At 40.2% G+C, this 27,007-nt stretch overlaps 1 protein-coding gene across 9 annotated transcripts; it reads left to right on the forward strand.

Moving 5' to 3' along the window:
- Positions 1 to 716: 716 nt before the first annotated feature.
- Positions 717 to 20,101, forward strand: LYRM7 (LYR motif containing 7). 9 transcript variants are annotated; one of them, XR_005102079.1, is made up of 7 exons: positions 742 to 805; positions 2,487 to 2,767; positions 3,831 to 3,903; positions 4,528 to 4,598; positions 7,704 to 7,785; positions 8,296 to 8,420; positions 14,887 to 14,970. XR_005102079.1 is itself a non-coding variant. In XM_037374547.1 (7 exons), exons 2-6 carry the CDS (start codon positions 2,729 to 2,731, stop codon positions 14,961 to 14,963), a joined length of 342 nt encoding a protein of 113 aa, XP_037230444.1. In that variant the 5' UTR covers positions 748 to 805; positions 2,487 to 2,728; the 3' UTR covers positions 14,964 to 14,989; positions 18,493 to 20,101. The 9 variants fall into 9 exon arrangements, 7 of the variants coding, with proteins under 7 accessions (XP_037230446.1, XP_037230447.1, XP_037230444.1 ...); XR_005102080.1 differs by having other exon boundaries at positions 8,302 to 8,420; XM_037374547.1 differs by lacking the exon at positions 8,296 to 8,420 and adding an exon at positions 18,493 to 20,101 and having other exon boundaries at positions 748 to 805; positions 14,887 to 14,989.
- Positions 20,102 to 27,007: the final 6,906 nt, after the last annotated feature.

Here is a 27,007-nt window from a genome sequence, read left to right on the forward strand (position 1 = left end):
CTGCAGTAGGGGTTCCTAGCCAAAGTGTGGGCCTGGGTGATGTTAAGGTGGTAATTGGTGATGTTTCTTAGTCTCTGTAACGCTTTACCGTTACGATTTGATGCTTCACTCCTATTGCTCTCTTACCCTATTGTGTGTAACTGGTACTGTTTCCTTTTATCATATTGCATGCTATTTCCATTTATTATAGTGTAATATAATAAACTGCACTTATTCTTATATTTGATTTGGAATTCATTTTTGCTTGGTATCCAGTCCGTCAGCAAAACGCCGGCACAGCTCGCCAGCAGCGCTGCGCCGCGGCGATCCCGCCTGGCAGGGTGCTGGGGGTGAAGCTGCCCCTCACCACATCACGGCTCCCCTCGGCAAGCCCAGGCCGGCGCCGGAGGGCACGGCAGGGCCGCCCGCCCCGCTGTTTGCGGACCCCTGCCGCTCCGCCGGAGGTTAACAGGAGTCGGTTCGGTCTCGGCATCCTGAGGGGCGGCGCTGTCCGGACGGCTGGCCTCGGCCACGCCAGTGAAGGCAGCAGCGGTTCGGCTGGCCGACCCGGAGCGGCCCCGGGGGGCACCCCGCGGGAGGCCGCACGCCGCTCACGGGCCGGCAGGGGCGGAGGGGGAGCAAAGGCTGCCCGGAACAACCGGCCACGGCGAGTCCCGCTCGGCGGGGCAACATTGCCGAGCGCACCCGGCAGCACCGTGCAGGCGGCGAGGGCGCGGACCGCTTCCCGTCGTCACTTCCGCCTCCCCACTACCCCCCTCCGCCGGACCGGAAAAGGACGGCGGTCGCCATGGCGAGCCGCGCGCGGGTGAGCGCCGGTAGGGAGAGGGCGCCAGCGGCCGCCGCTGCCTCCGAGGGGGCGCTTGGCTGCTGCGGCCCCATCCTGGCCTGAGGCTGGCGCGGCGGGGTGGGAGTCTCCCCCGTACCCGGGGGTAGCCTCGAGTGAACTGGAGCCGGGGCTGGTGGGAAGGGTCGGGGAGGGCCCGTGGGGTCGGGCCGGTGTGAGGCGGCGGCGGCGGAGGGAGAGGCCTCCCTGTCCTTCCCCCGGTTGGCCTGCGCCCCGCTTAAGGCCGGGAGTCGCTGGTGCGCTGCTGGAGCCCCGCAGGCGGCGAGGGAAAGGCCGCCGGCTCTGGGCCGTTACCGCCGTGCCCGCCGCCGCGGGGTTCGCGGTCCCTCGTGCCGCTCGGTGCCCGGCGCGCTAGCATCGGTGGCACCAAGGGAGCGTGCCGTGTGCCCCCATCGGTTTGCGGCCTTCGGCTGTAAATAGCAGGCAGACACAAATTACAGACTTAAAAGTGAGTTTTCCCGTATATGTCGCTGGAGGGTAGGAGCTTTTTTCCTAGGTAGCCTGTATAGCATCAGCAGGCAGAGGCTTTCAGGGCAGGAAGGACACAAAACTAGCTAACAGAAAGTGGGGGTTTGCATGCAAAGGCCGTTGTGGAAAAAGGAAAGAAACTGAGAGTTGACAGTCAGAGATTAAATCAAGACGGTGAATTGTGATGGAAAGATGAAGACAAGCAAAGACAAAAGAATTATTTAAACCTTTCATCATTACAGCCCTGTTTCAGAAGTGTTCTGAAGCCTGGTGTTGGGGGTACTAGTACTCTGAGGTATTAAGGGAGTTCTGTGTTTTATTAGGTGACTGTAGAGCTCAAAGAAATCTGTGCATTAATGTATCTTGCTTCAAAGTCATCTAATACAGCTACTCAGTGGTTAGTGTAGTGAAGCACTTTCCAGGAGGGCTTTTAGAAGTAGGCAAATAGCAGGGGAAGATGCCTGAAAATTGTTGATCAAAGAGTTCAGAAGAACTGTAAAACACTTCTTCAAGTTTCACGATACATGTCTGATTCAAAACCATTTATAATATTAACTTTACTATTTGCCAAGATGGCAAAAAATATTACAGGATAGACATATTTCAGGATGCCCCATCCAAATAATTTAGTCAAATCCTTTAAAATACATCTGCAGAAAACATTTTTTTTGCTAGTCTTCAGTTCTGTCTGTTAACTTCCCACAGATTCAGCCATCTGGAGAATACAGCAGTTGAAGGCAACAGGGTTCTGTTCAGTTGCTAATTATTAAGGACACAGACACTCCAAAGGAGTTACCGTAGTCCATGTTCTCTTTTATATGTCTCTGCTTAGATTGATTTAACTGTCAAGTTGCATACGAATTCTTGTAAAAGTGACAGAAGTTTTTTAGTTGAACAATATGAGCCTCTTACACAGTCAGGAATGCATTAGTTTGTCCTCTGTTGAGAAAGATCTGTAATGCAGTAACATATACTCAACAGGATGCTGGATTATAGATTACATTAGAAATTATGATGTGGTCTAATCCATGTGATGAAGTGAGATTTCAATTTTTTTATGTTTGTAAGTTGTCCTTTAAAGAAGCAGTACTGAACTGGAAAGTTGCCTGTTCCTACTGTTCTATGTCTTATTCCTCATCCTAAAAACTGTCTTTTTGTGTGTGTGCACTTCTAGATGAATTATCTCAAGGTGTGGCCAGATGACCAGCTGAATGGAGGTTGAGAGTTCAGCTTGAAAATCTAAAATTGTGTTGACAACTGTTGGAAGTAATACCTTTCAGAGAAGCTTGCTGTTTGTCTCTCTCTACCACCGTCAGATTTAAAGCAAAGGCAACATTTTTTTCAGGGCCCTGCCAGGACATTTTTAATGGTCTTTTGCTTCTAGGGGACAGCCTTGTTTATATCTCTAGCTCACAGATGCAGAGCATGCTGATAAAGAAGGTGGTTATCCCTCAGGTATAGCCTTCTGTTTCCTCTGTGTCCAAGAATTTTATTATTAACTATGAGAAAACAATTTACAGTTATCATGGAGTACCTGGACTTCTGCCTTCCAGAGATGCCAAAACAAACTAGAAAGTACTAGAAATAACTTGAAAAGGTCTCTTGTTTCCAAGATTATTTTTTTTTGGTGCTTCTCAGATATTGTTGTCGCTTTCTGACAAACACCAAAGAAGTGTGATAAGGACTTGAGGATTTTTGTAATTCATTATAGTCTGTATGAATAAACAGCCAAAACCATATGACTGTGAGTTGTGATTCTTAGGAGTTTTGCTTCACGTACATCCTTGGGTGTGTCATCGCTACACTGTAAATCTTAATTTTTTGAATGTTGGGCTTTACTGAAGTTTTTATTTGCTGATCTGGCAGTTATATTTAGGGAAGGACTTTGCTTTGTGTTGGTTTTGCCACATTGCCTGTAGAAGGTTATGCCCAGGTATTATACAGAGACATGAAAAATAATTGTTGAATTAGCTAATACACAGTCTGAGATCCTTCTGAAATTAACTTTTCTCACACTGGTTTACACACATTCTTACACAAGTATAAGAATATTTTAGCCATTTATATTTCCATGTTTTTTTCATAATTGGAGAACATCCAGTGATCTACCCTTGAATAGTCCCTTCAGTTGGCTTGACTTTTAGAGTGATTCCTGTTCTATTGGGTTTATTTGGTATTGGCACAATAAGTATGTTTGCATCAATATGTTTTTCAGGATTATATTCCTGTCATGCCAAATGATGATTTAGGAGTGTAGTGCTAGTACTTTCTAGCATCTTAGATTAATTTTAAACATCTAGAACTGTCTAGGATTTTGATTTCCTTACACCTGATTTGGTTGCATGTTACTTGACTGGGAATTGAGGTAGCGTAGCTTAGATACTGATTCTGTACCAAGTTCTGTACTGAATGGAAAGAACATGAAAGATCAACCAGAACATTTTTAATTGTAACACGTTCATTTTAACTAAGAATCCTGGTAGCAAACAAGGTAATTCTATTGATGTTGTATTGACAGGTTTTGAAGCTTTTTAAATTACTACACAGGACCCGGCAAGAAGTTTTTAAACATGATACCAGAGCTCTTGAAGGTGAGATACTTTTCTGTGTAATGCATGCTTACCTATCTTTCTGTGGGACTTTCTTCTCTGAATACACAGAAGGAGAATTCTTAACATAATCTTCCTTTAAATTATTCTTTTCCACATTTTAAAAATAGTCATTGGGGAAGACTTGTGTGTCCATAAACAGACATCCTTTAATTTGAAAGAAAAAAATGGTTGTTGGACTCAAGGAGATTCAAGACATATTTCATAAGAAAACATCTCTTCTGGGAATTTTTTTGTCCCGCCTCCTGCTTTTTTTTTAACTTCAGTCCAGCCAAAGCATGTTTAACTGTACTGAGCACGTGAGTTGATTCTCTTCATGTACAGCTGCTCCTCAGGGAGTAAATACTGCTTTTTTAGTAAACAAACTTTTAATAGTGGCCTCTGTATGTTATTTTTAAAGCTCAGACTGCTAGGTAGGTAATTACATTTTATTCCTGTATCAGTCAACTTAAAATATGACATCACCTGAATTCCATAGAAATCTTATATTAAAATACTTCAGACAGCGTGAACTAGGAGGGTGCTATAAAGGACTTAGAATTCTGAGCTTTAAGGCAGTGACAAAGACATGCAGGTTTTTTGTCCACACTTTTTTTTTTTATTTAGCTGCAAGGCAAAAGATAAACGAAGAATTCAAAAATAACCAAGATGAGACGTCTGAAGAGAAGATAAAAGAGGTACTTCTTGTTTTCATTGTTTTTTTCCCACTTTGCATAAGAAAACTTGTATAGGAGCTTTTTTACTTAAAGGATTCGTAAACCAATGTAAGTACTTATTGAGACATTGTGAGGGCCAGGTGAGTTTGAAAAGGCTTTTAAATGGATCTTTCTTTATAAATATATTGATACTTTCATTGGTATTAATAGTATGCTATAGAATTTTGCATGTACAAAAATACACAGGGAGGGAGTGTCTTCTGTTAGTTCAGTGTGCTTATGTTGAAACATAACAAAATTACGGGAAAATAAGTTTTATGTTGCTATTCTTATGTAAATATTTTGTGTACTTTGCCCATAATGCCTGTCTTAGCTGTGGTTAAGTTTACCTGGTCTTTGTTGTATAGACGAGCACAGAAAGATACAGAGAAATTAAACAATCTGCTCAGTAACTCGCAGACTTGAGAAGTTATTTTGATTCCTGATGGCAAATGAAGCAGCATCTTTTGCGGGAGGCAAAAAACAGTCAAATGATCATGACTATTGGAATATAGAGATATGAATTGTACTACTGGGTTTTTTTGCTGCTTCTTCCCTCGTGCTGCATTAAAAGGAGTAGAAACACTCTGTTAACTCACTGTGTAAGTTACCTTTGCTCAGTTGTCATTTTAAGACTTTTTACTGAGACATTTTTCTAAAACTTACTGAGGCCTGAAGTGAAACTTCTGTATTTTTGGTGGTTTTAGTTCTTAACATCCATACAGAGTTAATAATTCAGTCCTTGTCATTCAGCCTTTCAACAGACTGTCTTTATGTTGTCATTGGGCACTAGTTGGAAGAAAGTGCCTCCATCTGTCCTTTATAGAAATACATCTAAACCTTTGCATCATACCTTTCACTGGACAGTGAAATAAATAGTTCTGAGCCTTTAGTTAGGACTTTCTAGCATTTCTGCTTGTTATCAGGCCCCTATAGTAATATTTCTGTGTTTGTGTTTCCAGTGTCTGATCTGTTAAATTGTATGTTCTTTTTGTTATAGAGATGTACAGGAAGAATACTTGTCATATATTTTTAAATCTACACTTGTTTGGAAATGGCAACCTACAAAATACACATACAGCTTTTTAATCCTGGTTAGTTGATATCTTGATGAAATGTGTCAGTGGAAGAAATTCTAGACTTCCATCACAACTACAGAATCCTAGAACACCATAGAAGCTGTCATATTTATTATATTACACATATACATATACTGAAAAGTCTTGTATGCAGGGGAACTGAATCATGTGATATGCAGGACCTGTGAGAATTCAGGTACTTGCTTGCATAAACGTGGGGATGTTAGTGTTCTGCTTTGGACAGCAGCTAAAAGATGGATATTCACCAACCAAATGTGCATTACTTTGTCAGAATAGAAAGCTGCAGTGTCTTCTAATATGACATCAAGTAACTTAGTTACGTAGTAACCTAAGGAGGTAGGAGTGACTATCTGCAGTATTATAATACACGATGTGGCACGTAAATCTACTGTGGCATTTTGGTTCAGATCAGGAGTGCGCTTGTGAAGTTACCTTGGTTATCTTCACTTCTGTAGTCTGGCTTGTTTTGTGAAGCAACCTCAGAGCAAACAGCAGGATTCCTATAAGATGAATATGAAGTGGAACGTGTGCTTCAGGAGCGTGCAGCCTAGATGCTAGTGGGAATTCAGTAGGGGAAACTGGAGAATACCTAGTCCAGATTCTTAAAAGGGAAAGGGAGGAGAAATCCAGTGTAGATGTCAAGTCTTGAGCTTTAACTCTTGCAAAGATCCACTTCTGCTTGTACACACTATTTCCTAGTGTAAGCCTGTCTCCTGAAGTGTCTCACTTGTGCAATTTAATTTATTTCTGACACAGGTATTGTTATCCCTAATCTAGGTTCTTCACCAGTATGTGAGAGACAATCGATGCACAGACTCGAGATACTTGTTTATGGCATGTCTGTGCGGAATAGGTGCTTGGTGGGAAATCCACAGAGCTACCACACCTCTTTATATATAGTTGAACATTTTATATGCTTTGAACAATTTTTTACAATTAGGTTTATTCACAAATTCATATTCTTTGGTTCTTATGAGCCTCCTCTCCATTTAAAGGTACAGCATTTTTATTTTTTTTTTACTGGCATTTGCTGTGAGGAGGGGGCTTTGTTAGTAGGGGGCTTTCTTTGCTCTGGGATGGATCTTTTAGTATGCTAATTAGGATAGTTCACACATAGCTCTTGTGATTTTCTGTTTGGTCTCATTAACCATTTGGTTCTTCTTGAGCTTACTTTGTTAATTCTTAGTTTGACATAGATTATTTTTCCCAAGGCCATGTCTTGTTAACTGTTTGCAAGGATTAACTAACATCCTCTGTTTATCAAATTCTTTCTTGTTTTTCATTATAGATATTTACATAATTTTTTTCTTTCTTTAAAGTAATTAATTCTTAGATCAGTATCACGCAAAGAAGTATTAGGCTTCTCTTAACTGCTCAGCAAAACTAGCAATGGGTGCTTCTGCTTATCCTCTTAATGAGGGAAGGAATTCTAGGCCTTTTCCAAATATTAATACCTCTGCTAATCTTCAGGTAGTGCCTTCTTCCTGTACTGCTTTTCTGTAATACCTCAGTATTCTATATTCTTGTCATGTTTTGCCTTCATTTTTATCTTCTTATTTCAAGAGCAGGAATGTGAAAACAACCAGATTGCCCTTTTCCTAAGGGTTGTCAGATGTTACGGATGCATTCACCAGTGTCTGATCATTGGGAACTAGTTACTTGTTTTGCTAGTTGCATTTTACCTCATTTGTTTACAGTTTTAATTGGGTTTATAATTGGGTTTATAGACTTCACATTGCTGTGTGTTATGAGCAGAAGTTTCCTTCCTCATGCTGTATGTCAAGGTAGCTTATATATCAACCTGTAACTTACGCCAGGATCCCCCAAAGAAAAGGTATGTATAGATAGCGCGTTACTAACTGAATAATAGAACTGAATGACCTTGTTATTTGAATGCCTGTCTAGTATGGAGAATACTTTCAGGAATAATTACATATAATTTGAATTACTCTGTGTTGTTGGTGTTTTTTTTTACCCCTTTTACTAGCTTCTGAAAATAGCTTCAGATGTTGAAGTGATTCTCAGAACTTCTGTTATTCAGGCAGTTCACACGGATTCTGACAGAATAGGTGAGTAAAGCTGCATGCTAAAAGAGGTTTAAAAATGTTGTAGTTCAGTAAATAAATGTAGGACTTGAAACTACGTAAAGGAGTAGAGAGGCCAAAAGTCTATGTGTCATTTCTCTGCCCAGACACTTAATTTAAACCTGTTGACTAATGTCACTGCCTAGGAGAGGTGGAGGTTTCAAAGGTACAAAGTTTCTGTGTAAATATTTTGAAATATGGAGGCTGGTAGGAAAGAGGCAGCACCTGCATTTAGTGCCCTCGTTGAGAGAAAGAAGTTACAATTTGATACCGTAACTATTAGAACTAACAGCAATTTGGTAGCAAATCAGCGTGCACTACTGGCTAGTCAGTCAGTGTATGTCTAAATGTAATAGCCAACAGTATCTGTACATGCTTGCTCTACCAAATAGGTAGAGGAGAACCAGCAAATGCAGTATGTGTGCTGTCCGTAGAATAGCTTTTTCTTTGCGAATTGAATGTTCTTTTCCAAAACCTTGTTCTGACAATTTTAAGTTTCAGATTATGCCTTGGAAGATTTGTGACACAATGACGACCTTGATGCAAAGCCTATCAAATTCTGGAATTTTGGTTCTCGATTTAGAAGTGTTTTTGTCTTACAGTCTAACACAAGAGCTATAGTAAGTTCAGCATACAACTGTGTGGTAGAGGATAGGAGAAATCTTCAGCAATGTATATTATTTCCTTTCACTTCTGTTTATTGGTGTCTGTAAAGTTTTGTAGCTGTTTTCAGTTTTAGATTAGGTAAAGCACTTAACTTTAGAACAGCTGTTATAATCAAGGCCAAAGATAGGTCTAGACTAGTGTCAAGTCTTCCACAGTGATCCTAGGCAGATGACAGCAGAAGGGTAGGAATAGAACAAGTGAACTTTCACACCTTCCAGCTGTTCACACCTGCTTCCTGTGCTAGGAAAAGTTTCTGGTTTTGTTGTCCTCAGTGTGTTTCTCTTTCATGAAATTGTTCTGTCAAGCAGTGCAAATGCCTTGCATCTAAAAACCTTTGACAAATAATTTATTCTGTTTTTTATGAAGAATCGCATACCGTAGTTTTGAATCTAGTTCTACTCTTCAATTACTATCCATTTTCACCAAGCTCTTGATGAGCTTTTAAGTCCCTTATTTGCACCATCCCCCCCCTTCCCCCCCCCCCCCCCCACTTATGGAACAGCTTTTCTGTGAAACAACATGTGAGTGCCTGTGATCATTCTGTTGCTATTCTTTACATCTTTTTCAATTCTACTATTATCTCTTTTAAGATGATTAAGAACTTGCTCAATCAGAGCTGATAGAAGTCACCAACCTATGGGCAGCCAGGCATTTATACGCAAAATAATGGCACAGCGATGTTTTCTGTCGCGACGGAGGGAAGACACAGTCACTCAATATGAGTGATCAGCACACTTCATTTATTGTCTCTTACAGTCACCTTTTATGCCTTGTTATAATTAGCTCATACATATTACAAAAGTTAAGCTCATTATTGGTTAGTTGCCTAAATACCAAGCCCGCCCCTAGTTTCTCTTCTGTAGTTACCTGTTCCCACCTGCAACATTCTTTTCCCACCGCGATCTTCCTGTTATTGTGTGACAAGAACAGCCAAGGACAGTGTATTTTTGCTTTACTTCATATAAGCTGAGAGTGATGTGCATTTTTGTCCAGCCAGCTGGACTATGTCTATGTGACCCTTTTCAGCTAGCCAGTTATCCACAGTTTTCTTTTTCATTCTCCATTGATTTCCTTGTCATTCCTCATTCTAAATTTCATTTTTGACTGCTGTGTGTACATACATTTATTTTTACAAAATTGTGTTGCATTCATTAAACTCATCTGAATGGTCCTAGTCAGTTTAGAACCTGTCACATTCTTTGTGAAGCTTGTGAAGTATTTTTTTTAACTTATGTGTATTGCACATCTCTACATGTAATTTTACTGGTTACTTAGTCAGATCTTAAGCTTGTCCTACAATTTTGATAGTAAGCTGTTTTCTTAAAGAACCTGTTCAGGATGGTATCATTAAAAAAATGTTCTTTTCTGGGTTACTTATAAGTATGTTGAACAACACAGATGCCAACAAAAATACCTGTAGAGCTCTACTTTTGACATCCCTCCGTTGGGAGACCTGTTCATTCATTTTTCACTTCCTTCATTTTAACCAGTGACTTACCCACGCAAGAACTTCTGTCATAATAAGGTTGTTATTTTCTTAAAAGCTTTTGCTGAGGGGCTTTTGGGAATGTAAGCATGTTGTGGCAGCCCCCCCAGGAGCTATTCAGAGAGCTCCAGCAGGGACTGTGAGTCAGAACGTCCCTTGCAAAGGCCATGTGAATTCATGTTCAAATACTAATTTGTATTCTATTATTCTGTGGGTGTGTAGGGATGGGTTTAGGACAGCCAAAGCCCACCTGGAGTTGATCTTGGCAAGGAATGTGAAGGACAGCAAGAACTATTTCTATAGGCATATCAGCAGCTGAAGGAAGAGGAGGGAAAATGTGGGCCCACAGCTGAGTAGGGCAGTGGACCTGGTAACAAAGGACTCTGAAGAGTCTGAGGCACTTGGTACTTTCTTCTTGGTACCTCAGTCTTCACTGCTAAGGTTTGCCTTCAGGAGTTCTGGGTCTCACACCATTGGGAATGTCTGGAGCGAGGATGACAGACTTGGTAGAGGAGAAAAAAAGGCTAGGGAACATTTGAACAGATGTTCAAATGGGGGTTTGATGATGGGGAATACACAAATCATTGGGACCTGATGTGATGCACTTGTGGGTGGTGAGGAAGCTGGCTGATGTCATTGCAAGGCCACTCTCAATTATCTTTGAAATGTCATGTTGATTAGGGGAGTTGTGTGAGGACTGGAAGAAAGCAAATGTCACTCCTCTTTTCAAGAAGGGCAAGAGAGCCTCACTGTGATCCATGGGAAGATGGGTGACCCAATGCTGGAAGCTGTTTCCAAATGTTGTAAGAACAGAATGGGGACTGAGAACAGTCAGCAAGGATTTGCGAAGGGGAGATCTTCTCTGACCAATCTGCTACTCTTAGTGAAGTGACTTGACTCAGCGAACAAGGGGAGAGTAGTAGTGATTGTTTTGACTGTAGCAGAGCTTTAGCGCTTTAAAATATCCATAAACAAAAAGTGATAGAATTGCCCTCACCTAATTTTACAGACTTCTAAGAGAAGTGGTGTCTGTGAGGTATGTGTATCTAGAGTCTAGTATTGGCCAGGAAAACTTTTGTCCTGCAGCAAAAATCTGGAGTGTATTCAGGGCGCGTTTGAATGCTTTTGAATGCAAAGGATGTCATTACACAGTCTTTTGCCCATTCTTTGTTTTTCTTTTTTTTTTCTGCATCTGTTGTGGATAGGTCTAAGCCTTGCTTCTCACTCTGATTTTACTGCAGTAAGAATAACACAATAATCTTGAAACAGCCATGACAGTTAAGAGCTGTCTGTTTTGTGTATGTATTTGGAATATATATTGAAGTGAGAAACACTTAGTTTTGATAATGTAGGGAATCACCAGTTAAAAGATAAGGAATTATTAGAAAAGAAAACCAGAGCATCATGATAGAAGTTCACAGAATAAGAAAGAGCAGTATAAAAAACATATAGAATGGATAGATATTCTTACTTGTCCTGATATAATGAAAATATAAGGAACATTTAGTGAAGTTGGAATTTTTACTCAAAGCTAGCACCAAAAAAATGCACTTTTATTTTACACAATAAGTAATCCTTAAAGGTCATGGCAATGAATAATCTTTGTGGCTGGGAGCATGGTCTTACTCAAAATACAAAAAAGCAGAACAAACTTAATGCTTAGCCTGAAAGAGTAAAAGCAAATCTCCGTACAGAAGGAATATACAGACCTTTATACCATGGTAAATTGATTAGTAACAGAACATTATTCCTAAGTGCTATTGTTTGAGCAGGCTTCTAGTGTGTGTGTCTTCCTGAGAATCCAGCTTTGTTTAGTCAGATGGCACTCTGAATAGGCAAATCTGATATAGCTCTTACTGTATTATTGTCACTGGTAGCACAGGGTATGCCATTCAAAAATTCCTGAAACCAGAAATAAAGTTTTTAGGGAATTGAAATAATTGTCACCGTGTTTTGATAGTAGCTTGTGCTGAATAGCATGGTCAGTGCACCGTGTGAAATTGTACCTATATATGGGTGTGGTTTCCACTGCTGCTCCATTTTGTTGAGTCTTGCCCTACTGTTTCCATCTTACCTTGTTGTACAGAAAAGTTGTCTGAGATTGGAAAGGGGAAAAATGTTGGAAGTGGGACTTCAACTTGAGTTGAATGAATCTATGGCTAGGTGGTGTTGTGATTTAGCCCTAGCTGGCGACAGCCTCACACAGCCCACTTGCTCACTCCCACCACAGTGAGATGGAGGAAGTGGGAAGGGTAAAAGAGAGAAAACTCATGGGTTGAGATAAAACCAGTTTAACAATAAAGCAAAAGCTGTGTGTGCAGGCAAAGCAAAGTAAGGAATTCATTCATTACTCCCTGTTGGCAGGCAGGTGTTAGAGCCATCCTCAGGAAAGCAGGGCTCCATCACACCTAACAGTTACTTGGGAAGATAAATACCACCCCTGCAAATGTCCCCCCTTCTTTCTCCTAGCTTTTATTGCTGAGCACCATGTCAAATGGTATGGAATATCCTTTTGGTCAGTTGGGGTCAGCTGTCCCATCTGTGTCCCCTCCAAACGTCTTGTGCATGTATATGATTAGCACCTAGCAGCCAGTTTCTGGTGGGAAGCGTGTTGCAGGAAATACCTGTATAGGTATATGATCTGCTTAGGTAGCACATTGAATGGGTATTCAATTCCAGTACAGCTTTGATTAAGGAAGTTTAGCAGAACAAATCAACCTTTTTGATCCTTAATTTTTATGCTCTGTGGTAATTTACAGTGCTAATAGAATTACCATTAGCTCCCTTGTTACTTTTATGGTATCATCTTACATTAAATGAGAGGCTTAGGACAGATCTATTTAAAAAAAAAAAAAAAAGTGGCAGTGGAAGTGCAGCCCTAAGGTGGCTGCTTGAGTTGCTGTTTGTTGGCAAATAAAAAATAAGCACCTCAAGTTGAAGAGTTTACTTTCCATAGTGCTTCATCTTAGGTGCTATGTGTTTGTTTTGGAAACTTTGTTAGGTAAAGGTTTTCTTTGCTTTCATAGAAGGTATATTGACCTATTTTGAAAACAGTTGTAAAATACTTACATTGGCCTGTATTTAAATTTTCATTCCAAGCCATTGCCCCACTCCTCTGCCCCTCCCTTCCCCCCCCCCAAAAAAAAAAAAAAAATTTTGATGTGATGAGTTGCTTGGTTGTATGAAAGAAGAGCAAGGGTGGGGTGAGGAGAAACTATGTGAAATGTTTCAGAAACATATTGCTGCAGCTAGTTTCCTAAGTGAGTTAGTATCAGAATCTTTTGACTCTTAAGTTTTTGTATTATAGCTGACCATACAATGTAGCTACACCTGGTGTGTTTTTCTTTTTTCTCAATCCTGAATCTCTAAAATAACTATTTAGTAACTGAAAAGAAAAAGCCAAAGACTTGTCTTAGTGAGAACAGATATTGGTGAGGGGGACATTTTCCCTAATCAAATGAAATTATTCTGTGCTGTTATAGAAACACTGCACAGGGCAATGTTATTCTCTAAAAGGAATTTGAGATTCAGTGGTGTATAGTCATGTTGGGATTCACTGGTAAATATTTAAAAAAAGAAATTAGGCAGAGGGTTTCTTACTAAAGAGAAGAAGATTTCAATTAGGAGCTTGTTAGTCACATTAGACAGTCTTTCTGATTTTTTTTATTTCCATAAATATTTCAGTCTGAGGTACGTTACTCAGTAGTATACAAATATCTTGGTTCTTTTCACTTTAATTTCAGATTAAGCTGGTAGAAGTAGAGCCTACATTTCAGTAATAAACCACACATGCAGTTATGTTCTGATTATTTTGATTTGGTGTGTTGGCAGTGTATGTTAAAAACTTAGCTTTGAAAAGGAAGGTTAAAAATTCTTTCAATCTTTCTTTGTTTGGACTTCTGATTTTTAATAGTTTATATCCAGTTTTGTTTTTCTTTGGTATTTCTATTTCGTGTACCTATTACAGGTGTGTAGATTAACATGTTCTGCCATAAATTTACTCCCAAGTATTTTATCTAAGAGAAATGCAATTGAAATTTCACTTAAAGCCCTTAGAAATTTACTAAATTCATCAGTATCAGTACCCAGATGCAGAAGGAACACACCTAGAAAGAAATGCATTTTCTTTATTATAAGATATGGGGTATCAGTGCACTTTGGACAGAATGTTACTCATTGCACACATATGCACACAAACACACAGTTTTACAGGTTTACCTCAACTTTTGCAGCTATCTGACCTAGTCAGAGTGCAGCATTATGATTTCAGGTGTTGTGCTTTAGTTTTTGCAGCTGGAGCAAATCCACCACATTGCAGCTTCTTCCTTTCATGAAGAAAAGACAAGCTGATTTCTGAAGAGCTAGATGGCAAGAACTTAAGAGTTAAGAATAGGTTAAAATGGTGTATAATTAGACAAACCCCAACACATTGCACTTCTGTATGATAATAGCAGCTACCAATTTCATTCGATAGTTTCTTTTCCTGCTGGCCTTTAAAATAGAATTGACAAGATGAATCTAACAGATCATATTCCAGGATGCTGGGGGCGAGGACTAAGTCACATTTAATATTTATTGTTGTAAGTTGAAGTAAACGTAATCTGACTCGGGCATGATAAAATTGGCATTCTCTCCCTTGCTAGAAGTTACTGCAACACTTTACTATTTTTAATGGATTCTTAATGCTATTAAAGTATTTTCAGTGCTCTTAAAAGGAAAAAGTAGAAGGCAATATTCTGACAAACAGAAAGTTAAAATCTTAAGATAATGTTGTCTTGGGTAGGTATCATACTGCTGCTTGTATGCTTACCAGAAATTCAGATTCTCATTTTAGTAACCTGACTTTTTTGTTTGTAGATGTAAGAACAACTTTAGAATTTTAAATACTGTTTTCCATAACATTATATTCCTTCAGGTTTTTTTTTCTTTTACAGTGCTTGTACCCAGGAAAGACCTGCTACAAGACAACACTCCTTATTTTGATAAACCAACAAAAAAGCATGAATCCTGAGGAAAATATGCCATTCTCCCCAGAAGGTTAATATCCTGTAATGAGATCTCTGAAAACCAATAGTGAATACCTGTTTTAAAGCTAAATTTAAGAACAGTTTAATATTGTTACCAGAAAAACGGAGACTGAAACCAAGTCACCTATTTTACTGTATGCTGTGATACCATCGTGCACTTCTGTCAAAGAAACTAACACTTCCATGGAAACTCAAGACACACAGTCTTAAAAATAAGTTCTTTTAAAAATACACTGCTGAATTGTGTTACTTCAGCCAGAAATGTTTTTAATTTTGGCAGACATCAGATAGAGCTTGTTTCCTAGTGTCCTGGATAGAGTTAATTTTCTTAGTAGCTGGTGCAGTTTGGTGTTTTGGATCTGATGTGAGAACAATGTTGATGGCACAGGGATAGTTTTGGTTGTTGCTGGGTGATGTTTATACCAAGTCAAGGACTTTTCAGTTTCTCAGGCCCTGCCAGCCAGAGGGCTGGAGCGGCACAGGACATATGGAGGGGACACAGCCAGGACAGCTGACCTGAAGTAGCCAAAGGAATATTCCATACCATATGATGTCATGCTGAGTGTATAAACTGGAGGAAAAAGAAGGAACGGGGGGATGTTCAGAGTGATGCCGTTTGTCTTCCCAAATAACTGTTAAATGTGATGGAGCCCGGCTTTCCTGGAGATGGCTGAACACCTGCCTGCCAATAGAAAGAAGTGAATGGATTCCTTGTTTTGCTTTGCTTGTGTGCGTGGCTTTTGCTTTACCTATTAAACTGTCTTTACCTCAACCCAAGGATTTTCTTCCTTTTACTCTTCTGATCCTCTCTTCCACCCCACTGTGGGGGCAGTGAGAGAGCGGCTGTGTGGTGCTTATTCGTCAGCTGGGGTTAAACGGTGACACCTAGCAGTCTGGAGTTTTTCAGAACTATGCAAATTAAAATGCAGTTCTTAATCCTGTTAATATTTATTTATAATTTTTTGTGTTGTCAATCATATGCTGCTTTGAAGTAATTAAAAAACATCTTGTGGCACCTACCATTAAATTTAAGCTTTGCATCAAAAGCATGATTTCTGAAGTTTTCATAATTGTACATTAATATACTGTGATTGAGAGAGTTCTTAAGGTTTATATGAATAAATTATTCAGGTTTTAATGATGGTAGAGTGAGTGTAGTGTTTTTCTTCTCCACACCTTTGAACAAACAGGAGTGGCAGGGTTTGAGTTCTTAGATGACAGCAGAATAAGACAACCCAGCCATAACCTAACCTAAAGACACTGGTTTAGATCGTATGGTTTATGAATTTAAGGTTTTAGTTTTATCTTGTGATTATACGAGTGACTTACTGAGGCATTCTCCAAAGAAAAGAGTCATGTTGCTTAGTTACAAGTGATCTGACTTGCCTGGGGTAAATTTGTGGTAAGTTTAGTTACTAAGCCCTTATCACTTGCGTTGTTTTAAAGGACACTTACTTGTCTCTTGAGGAATTCATCACAATGATCTGTTCACTTCCATTTTAATGGGAACCAGATACAGTGACAGTGATAACATAGAATCTTCTCAGTGAGATCAGTTACAGGCACCATACAAGGATCTAAATAGCTCACACAGGAGTGAGGTAGCCCAGTCGTACCTTTCAGCTCTACTCGAGGTCCCAGTGATCCTGTTTAACAAGCCTCCGAGATACCAATATTGCATATCTGTGTAGGTTTTGACATGGCGTCACTGATTAAAATGGAAAACTAGCGCCTGCGTCCAGTTTTCCTCACACAACAAGTCAGTGCAGCCAGTACTGCTTTAAAACTGTTGCTCCTGGCCGCCATGGGCAGGGCAGCCAGCAGCAAGTCCATGGTCGGTAAGCCTCTTTCAATCGCAGTCATTCTCTGTGTTGTAGCTAGAAGGCAGCCAGCCGGTGGTGAGAAACGGAATGAAATAAGTACTGCTCTTGCTATTTGTTGCGCTCTTAGTAGCTCCACTACAGAGCAAACGTGTAGGGGTTGGGCTGTTCTAGGCCTTTTGTGTTGGTTACTTCCCAAGGACAAGGCATATTCTGTGCCTGGTTTCCCATCCCTCTGCAGTCTGCCTACATTGACTTCTTTCCCATAAGGAGCATAAGACAGGGGTGTGCAAGGGCGAGAAAGTAGAATGTAGTTGCAGCTGTAAAGAGAAAACATTACCTCAAGCAAAATGATTCATTATTTTTGCTTTAAACAGAGGTCTGGCAATGACAAATTGTACGGCTATTAAGGTATTCCCATGGCACGCTGGAACTGGGGGCAATGCATCTCCGTAGACCCATTGCCTTAGGCAGTGGGATTAGGGTATTAGTGATGTTATCCTTCAGATGTTTTTTGTAGAACTGAGGCCGAGTGGGTCTTCACTGTTGGTAGTGATGTAAAATAGTATTGCCTGTTACTGTGCAAAATACATACTGAAAGGTACAGTAATGTCAACAGTAGGTGGCGGTCTTTTGTGTGATGTTTGAGGAAACCACAAGTGGAGGAATATTTTCATGTGACTATTGCTTTGGTATCCTGCTGTCATGTGTTTTAGGTTTTTATTTTTAACAAGGATTAACATGTTAATAGACAGATAGTGTGGAAATGTCAATTTACAGGATTAGGCTTGGGATTTGTCAGGCATTTTGTGAGCTTCATCTTACCTATAACTTAGAATAATCAGATAATATAGAATGAGTCACCTGAATAGCATACACAACTGCTGAAAATAAAGGACCTGATAAAAATATGTTGGTAGAATTTAACAGCCTTCCAAACAATTCCTGTTACACTCCTGTGCAGTATGTTTGTGGTCTGTGCACTAACATTCTATGTCCCAGCTGTGTGCATTCCAGGGCAGCAAAGACAAACTGAATTTTGCAGGGCTGAGATGAGGAAAATGAAGTTGATAGGCAAAAGACTACTAATGTAGGAGACTGACAGGCATGTTCATTGCTCTTGTTTCAATGTGTTCTTCAGTAGAAATCCAGGAGGGTATCCAGGATAAACAGGAATCCAAATAGGGAATTGAGCCTAAAAGTATCTCAGAGTTGGTACTGTCTGGGCCCAGCAGGTGTTTGCTTTCTGTAAATTTAATTTGCCAGCCTTGAAAGACTCTCATAAAACTGCTTAGTGAGCAGCTGGTAATTAAAGATTTCTCAGAACGCTGTGCTAGTTGATGGTAGTGGCTGTTCTTCTTCCCCCTATTCCATGTATACCTGTTGGTTTGTGTTCCAGTACCGACTCATCTCCTCAGCTTCCATTTCCATTTTACTCTGAGTATGAATCTGTTCTGGATACTGATGGCTTTGTGCTTATATATATATATCTTTAATTAATTAATAATAAATAGTGTTAAAATGACAGGAACTGTTGTTGCATTCCTTCTGCAAAGTTTGAAGTGTTAGCTGAAACTGTTGGAAACATTACAGGAGCTTTCACAAAATTATTTGGGAGGTGAAAATGTTGATTACAGAAAGGGTAATTTAATAGGCTTACAGTAACATGATTCAATCACCTTAAACTTTTCAGGTTTACTGAAACTGCAGAATTTTAGAGCAGACAAGTATGCCTTTCTTCCAGAGTACACATCATCAGTCTCAAAAGATAAACCTTAAAGGTAATAGTTCTCTGAACTGTAGTTTGACTATGTCTTCCATCAAAAAAATCTGTTGAAATCTTCTGTGGGCAGGCAGGAAATTCTGTTGAAAAGGGCTCACTGATTGCTTAGATGTACTACAATTCAGCTGCTATAGCTGAGATCAGTATGCTGTAACCACTGAGTGTTGCTCTCTGGAGGTGTCTTCTTGATCTGTACAGATACAGAAACAGCTAGTAGTTTGGTATTTAAAAGACAAGTTCCAGGTCTACTTGAGGTAGTTATATGCTTACACAGAACTTGGTAGAACAGATGTTAAGTCTGTGATTACACATAAGAAAACTCTAAACACTTCAGCTTTTGACAGCGTCTGCCGGGGATGAAGTGTTAACTTTGTGTACACTGTGGCTTTAATGAAAGCATTAAATACAGCCAAGGAATATTTCCTGTTTAAATACTAAGTTTGGGGGTTGTTCTAAACACCTTTCCCTCTTCCTGATTTAATGGTTTCAAATACAAGGTTTCTTCAGGTTTTTTATGTAAATAATAGGTGAGGAGAAGATTGAAGCATGGTACCTTTGCAATAGGCATACATAAACCAGAAGTGATAGATTTCATCTATTAGTTGATTTTCTTTGCGTGGGTAGGATTTGTGTTGAAATCTTTGGTCTTCAGGTGAAACAAAGTGGCTTTTCTAATTTAGCAGGGCCAAATTAATCCTCTTTGCTGTTCCTGTGCACTTTGTTAAAGGAAGCATTTAGTTGCTATATTTATAGGAAGTGCTGTTGTACACCACAAAGTGACTCCACAAGAGTTGGTCTGGAAGTGGCATTAAAAGTTTAATTTGGAAAAGTGGTTGGTACCTTCCCCAAGGTGCCGAGTTCTCGGGCAGGTTTTATGGTAATACGAGATCAACAAACCTGTGGCAACTTCAGTGACTAAATGTAGTATTAGCATTTATTCTTTCTCTTAGAGGTCATGCCAGCTGAAGGAGCTGAACTAGTCTGAATGCTGCGTAGCATCAGCAGGCCTGTTTGTATGATACTGGATCTGTACATAAAGTAATTGAGCTTCCAGTACTGGCAGTTCTTTACACTTCCTTTACAAAAGGGGAAAAAAAATATTGACAATTGAAAACTAAAAATAAAGGCTGACCAGCTTACAGGAAGAGCTGAATCCTAGTACTTCCTTACCTTAGATAACTCTTTCCAAACAACTTGCAACAATTTAATCCTAAACTCTGGAGTTTGGTGGGCTGTCAATTCTTTGATCTTTAGCTTTATGGGAAATTAATTATTGAACACAAAGCACAAATTGCAACATGATTTCAGTATTAAGGCTGGTATTTTACAGCTACAAAGGAACTCTACTAGAAGTCCAGTTAATCTTTGCAGGTACAGTGTATGTTGTTTGTACGGGGTCAATCTGTGGTGTAGACATACAGATCTCTCTAATTCTGTTGAAAGACTTCACTATTGAAGCTTTTCTGATAGCTTTATTCAGTTTTTTAAAAATTTAGCTTTCCTGTGACTTTTTATTTCTGCTAGCAGGAATAAACCAGAGGGGAGGAAAAGAGAGGAAGGATGCATCTTTATACTTTGATAAATAGCAGTAAGTTTAAATAATTTCCTTTTTTTATAAGTAAGTATTTCCATTTAGTTATCACTTCACTAATCCGGTTTCCATCAAACACAGAAGTAAAAGCATCTACTTTTCAAATTATGTTTTCCTTTTTCTTGCAGTATGTGCTTCAGCTTTCCTTCTCATCTACCCAGAAGGCTATGGCTTGACGTCAAAATTAGTCAGGATTAAATAAATGGTCTGTAGAACTGGGAGGGAGGATGGCATTCTCTGCATCATGCCGTAAAATCTGGAACAGTTCTACTGTTCTACTGTTTCACCTGCTGCTGTAGTAGCAGCAGCCCTGCTCTCCGAGGTCAGAAGCTATGTGCAAATGTTGATCTAGTTACTCCTGAACTGCCCTTTACAGCTGAAAGACATCTCCGTAGCTGAGCATGGGAATTTTGTTACTGTGTTCTCTGTGCGGTACAGCTATAGTAGTGGAAACAGGCAGGGACCCATAAGTGCAGTTCTGCACTTTTCCCAGTCAGTTTGTAAAGGAAAAAATTAAAAGGTCATTGCAAAGCTTCCTTCCCTTTCCAAGTGTGTATTTAAGATCTTTGGTCCATTGCTGTCCACCTGCAGATGAGCCAGCACTGATGTTTCTGTGTAGATCTTTATCAGTCCATTCACACACTTTCTGTTTGGAAGGGCTGCTGTCCTCTGCTTCAGATTTCCTCCTGACATTTGCAGAGGTACAGCCTGAAGTCAGTTTTCTTGGAGGATTTTTGGACACTCAGCACAAACTTGGCCCATGTTTTTAAAAGCCACAAGTGCTTTTACTGAGAAGGAGCAAAACTGCACTTTTCACAGTTAGCTGTGTCTAGCTATGTCACAACACAAAGAATATGGCTTTCAGACTGTGATCCCTTCGGATATGATTTCAAAGGCTACATACATAGTAAAATTTCCGTAGCAGTTTGGCCAACATGTTATACTGGATCATCAGGGAAGAATCTCCTATATAACACCATAGCACTGCGAAAGGGCAAAGGAGTCGTTACCTAGCTGGAAATAGTCCCTGAAGGAATTTCCCTTTAATTTTAAGAACATGGCAGATTTTTTTGGTCACTAGTATTTAATTGTGCCTGTGGTTTTCTCAATAAATTTCCTCTGAACATGCTTTGTGGAAATAAAAGCAGACAAGTGGTCTCACTGGACCCTGCAGTGTTGTCCAGTAGTAGCTGAGGTGAGGCTGGCTCCTGTCAAACTGATAAATGAAATTAAATGAACGAGCATATGAATGAGGAGGAAAGCATTTAAATTCATAGAAGGAAGAGTGAATCGAATAAAGGACAACTTCTGCACTAGTGGAACAAAAATGTCAATGTACTTAATGGTTATTGAAACATTTTCCCAGTATAAATAAATGTCAGATTTTCATTATTTATAGTCTGCAGTGCAGACTGAAGGCGAAAGGAAGACTGATGATATGTGGACTGAAGAGGAACAGAAAATTGAATACAGATATAATAAAGGCAAATATTTTTTTTTAATTTGCAGTTGATTATGCTTCATTGTAGTTATAATTAGGACTGCAGCATGTGCAAAAATAACTTCTTTGAACAGGAAGATTTATCAGTTATCTGATTTGCAGCCATTTTTCTGTATAATTCTGCCTAAGTTTTTGCTTTATTTCAGTGTATTCAGTGGGACTTAAATAAGTACTCAGCTGCAATGACTTGCAGAGATTTCTGTCTGTATTTTTATCCCTTACAGAGAATGAAGGAAGATAATTGCCCCTATAAGGAAACTGTAAAACTATGAAATGTTATAGTGAGGATTATATAAGAACTTCAAATATACCCATACTACTTTCTGATAATGTTGTAGATATGCCCACGTGAGGTGTTAAGCTCACAGTTTGTCACAATTTAATCAAAATACGGAATTAAACAGATTATAAGCATGTTAGGTACGAGAAAATGAAACATAGCGATTCAAGGTAACAATACAAATACTTTTTTTAAAAGAACAGAAAAAAGGTCTCTAGAAATAGTGAGGTTCATTTTGCAATGCCTCTGGTGTGTGTTTAGAGAAGAAACCATGGAGGAAGGCCTCAGGCAGGTGGAACTGTGGCAAGTACATTCCTCAGCACTGATTTGCTTTAGCTACTATGTGAAAGACAAAATTTTGGGAATTTATGACTCCCACAAACAAAATACCTGGGACAGAGTTGGAAAGGGTGCATTACCTGCCTTTGTCAGATGGGAAACATGTTGCAAGGCACCAGTTACATCCAATGGTGAATCCCACTTCACAGCATGCTGTTTACTGTACTTTCCTTTACAACAGATTTGTAGTTTGAATTTCTGCTTTAAGATGCAAGCTGGGATTTTTTTCACTGTCCTTTAACCACATATCAATGAATGTTTGAAACTAGAAACACTTAAAATGGAGGAAAACCATGCAAATGCTGGCACACACATTCTGTCATCATTTCAGGGCAGACGACCCCAAATATGCAAGGGAAAAGGAGTGCAAAAAAAACCCCAACCCCAAATCAGGGAATGAAGTACGCAACATTATTTCTGTGACCAAGACATCCAGTAAATCTTGCTACATATTTCATCACCTTGCTTTTATACAGTTCCATTTATTTAAAACATAATTTTCTAACAGATTAGGTAGTTACCTAGAATAATGTATTCAAATAGACAGTAATTCAAACCACAGAAGCTGTCAGATGATCTCTCAGGGACTTCTCCTAAGTGCTATTCCCTCTGCTCCATGTCAAAGAAAGAAAATAAATACGGAAAACTGAAATAGTAAAAAAAAAAAAAAAGCACAAAAGCGTCTGAACTAAACTGCCTGCAACATCTGGCACAGCTTTGAAACTGAAATCCTGTTGAATCCTAGAAGAGCAAACTCTGGAAGTAACGAGACAGTACATTTTAGCAATAGGAAAAGAAGTGTTACGAATTCTGTTCTTTTATCGATTATTTAGAGGACAGTTTCATATCTGGAAATCACTAGGCATTACTAAAAAGAGGTGGAAAAAGTTAGAGTAATATCCATTGAAACAGATAAAGAAAGAATGTTTTGTATTCATTCCAGTGTGAAGTTAGGAGAAACTAAGATTAGCTAAATGGTAATCTCCAAGGAAGTACCTATATACATAAGGAAATTAAGAGGAATGAGCTGTAGTTCTGGCTGGTGTAAAATAGTGTACTTTAACAATATGGCTATCTTTCAAATGTATGCCCCCAGGAGTTAAGGTAAGGCTGGGATGGTTTGACAGCCTGTAACGGGCTAAGAGGAAGTGGAGAAAATACAGGCTGAGTATCAAGAAGAGCATGAAGTGCCACTTCCACTGATGTCATTTAGTGCCTGCTCAGTATCCTCTCTTAGCAAAGTATTGCCTCCAGAAAAGGACACCCTTTTTATTAGATGTTTGAAGTCTCACCTCTGACAATACTAAAGCATGTGCAGTAGACACATGAGAATGAGTAGGAATGAGGACTCAGCTGGGTGCTGGGAAAACAATGAGTTGTACCAGCTGTATTATATGTATGTTAAAGCAATTTAGAAAAAATGTGCTCAACCACACCGAAGGCAGCGGAAGCTGAAAGGGAACGAGATTCTTACACTTAACAGAAAATTAGGAGACAAGGTGAGAGTACAAAAAAAGATGTGTTGTGCTTGGTTCGGTGGTCTGTACAGCAGAAAGTCTTCCTGCTAGATGACTTAAGATGAAAATTGTGTGAGCAGCTAGTTGGGGTTTTTTTGTCTTAATAGTTTATGTATGAACATTGTGCATTTGACTTCTCCTGCCTGTGTGTGGTACATTGACTCTGGCCACAGCTGGGTGCCCACAAGAGCTGCTCTGTCTCTCCTCTTCAGCTGGACAGGGAAGAGAAAATATAACAGAAGGCTTATGGATTAAGATAAGGACAGGGAGATCACTCACCAGTTACCATCATGGGCAAAACAGACTCAACCTGGGGAAATTAGTGTTTTTACTGGTCAAATCAGAGTGAGATAATGAGAAATAAACCCAAACCTCAAAACACTTTCCCCCTGTCTCTCTCTTCCTGGGCTCAACTTCACTCCCCATTTCTCTACCTCCTCCCCTCCAGCAGCAACAGGGAATGGGGGCTGTGGTCAGTTCATCACACACTGTCTCTGCTGCTTCTTTCTCCTCAGAGGCTGGGTTCCTCACACTCATCCCCTGCTCCCACATGGGTCCCTCCCACGAGGTGCAGCCCTTCAGGAACAGAGTGCTCCAGTGTGGGTTCTCAACAGGGTCACACGTCCTGCCAGCAAACCTGCACCTGCCTGGGCTCCCCTCTCCATGGATCCACAGGTCCTGACAGGAGCCTGCTCCAGCGTGGGATCTCCACCAGGTCACAGCTTCCTTCAGGCACATCCACCTGCTCCATTCCTGCTCCATCCAGGGATCCTGCATGGGCTGCAGGGGGTATCTGTTCCACCATTAACCTCCATGGGCTGCAGGGGGACAGCCTGCCTCACCATGGTCTTTGTCACAGGCTGCAGGGGAATCTCTGCTCCAGCACATGGAGCACCTCCTTCCCCTCCTTCTGCACTGACCTGGATGTGTGGAGTAGTTTACTCACACATTCTGATTCCTCTCCTCCAGCTGCAGTTGTGCAGCAGCAGTTTTTCCTCCTTCTTCAATACGTTGTCCCAGAGGCGCTACCACCATCGCTGATGGGCTCGGCCTTGGCCAGCGGTGGGTCCATCTTGGAGCCAGCTGGCACTGGCTCTGTCAGACATGGGGGAAGCTTCTGGCATCTCCTCACAGAAGCCACCCCTGTAGCCCCTTGCTATTAAAACTGTGCCACACGAACCAAATACGATGTGCCCTTCAGGAAGTCTCTGCAGAGCCAATTTGACAGATGTTGTCAAGTACTAACTGTTAACACTGTATTAGCACGGGTATTATTTAATGCTTACCCAGCAGATGGATTCTGAATATTCTACTCCTGAAAAGAATCATCTATAAATCATTTGAAGGGACTCTGCTGACATTTCCACCAAGTTAAATGTGCAGAAACTCAATCCCACTTGAGTCAGTGGAAATGCTCCGCATGTTTTGGGTTCTTTTAACAGCTATTCCAGGATTGTGGGCAGTGTCTAGTAAGTGTGAAGTTCTGGTTCTGTTTACCTGCACAGTGTTGGCTCAAGCAAACTCTGACTTGGCTACAATAATCAGAGCAGTCTCAGCCAAGGTGCAGAAAACGTCTTTTTCTCAGTCTTTTCTTTCTGTTGGCCATCTCTGTCTTGATTGTCTTCCCTCAAGACTTTTGTCATTATCTTGCTGGCTGAGAAACAAAATGTTCCTTTTTTGCCCATATACAGGGACTGATGCCAACCATAGGCCAGGTATCTCAGATGATTCTTTTTGAGAGGTTCATGGTTTTTTCTGCTCCTGCTGAACTGCAAGAAGAGTTGACAGCAGCAGCCTGTTATGTGCCAGATATCTGTATATGCAACATGTAAATCACTGTAGATATCCCGAGTCCCTTAAAACCAGAAAGGCCAGCGCTTCTTGTTGCCTTATCTTTAACCATCAGTCTCACAACAAGGCGCTGTATGGAAATACATGTTTAAAGCCCCTGGGTGTGTAGCTCTCACCCACACCATTACTGCTGCAGCAATGGGAAGGCACTTTCTATAAGGAGTGCCTTACCTCCTTAAAGCATGACTTTATATAAAAATTCCAGCTATGGCATAGAATTTGATCTGGTCAGTGTTTGAGTAAATACATGCCCCTGCTTATATAAACAGCCCAATTAAATGCAGTGTTTAAATGCTTGCAGAACTGGCAGCGTGTTTTATAACCACAGTTTGCCAAGGTAATAAGGAACTTGGGAGTAAATCTTTCCTGCCTTGTGCACAGAAACAATCTCATTGAATTCACCTCGACGTGTAAAGCAAGCAGGATGTGGCATAATCTTCAAAGTGTGCCAAGCTTTTGTTTGCACTGGGTGCCTTTCAGTAAGTATTAGCCTAAACGCAACACAGAAATCAATAGAAAGACTGTTTAACCACTCATTTAATTTCTGGAGCCATTTTAAATTTTAACTCTGGAGAATATCTGCATAGATCTTCACCGTGGTGGTGGATTTCTTTTCAAAGAAAGTAGCTTTGTGGCTCATACCTTGCATGTTCTATCTCCACTGACAATGTGGCTGTTATCTCAGAAGCATATCTAGTACAGTTAATTTCATACATATATATTTATAGGAGGGTAATAGTCAAAAAAGATACAGTCAAAGAATCAGCTGCAGAGAGCTCCAGCAAAGCCTTCTTCAGGCCTTGTAACCTGCACTTTCACATGGCATTTTGGTATGGAGCAACAAAATTGCCAAAGAAAACAAAGCTTCACACTACTGGATGCCTGCACAGCTGGGCAGCTGTGAACATGCTACTTCAAAAAGTCAAGTTACATGCTGCATCTAGCATTTTAGTTTGCTTGGTTTATAATGCTCATCTCTATGCCTTTACCTATGGTACATTGATGCTTTAACAGATACTGCCTGACTTAGGGAATAATTTGAACAATGTGTTTAATTTTTTGAACAGTACGTTTGACATAATAAAGTATTCTAGTTTTCTGTCCATCTGTGTAACTGAACATCTTCAGATAACCTTAGGTGAACACAAACACCAACATGCAGGTGTTCTATGACTTTCCTATGTGCTCTGGCTCGTTTATTGTGTGTAGTAGTGTGTCCTTGCAGGAAAGACTGGAAAACTAGAGATGCAAATGGAGAATAGATTCTTGGCATTCTAATTAAAAACCTGATCTGATATTTTAGAATTGCTTTTTCAGAGCTCCAAATGACAGACAGTATTCTGGCT

The sequence above is a fragment of the Falco rusticolus genome, chromosome Z (genome assembly GCF_015220075.1).
Source record: "Falco rusticolus isolate bFalRus1 chromosome Z, bFalRus1.pri, whole genome shotgun sequence".
Classification (NCBI taxonomy): domain Eukaryota; kingdom Metazoa; phylum Chordata; class Aves; order Falconiformes; family Falconidae; genus Falco; species Falco rusticolus.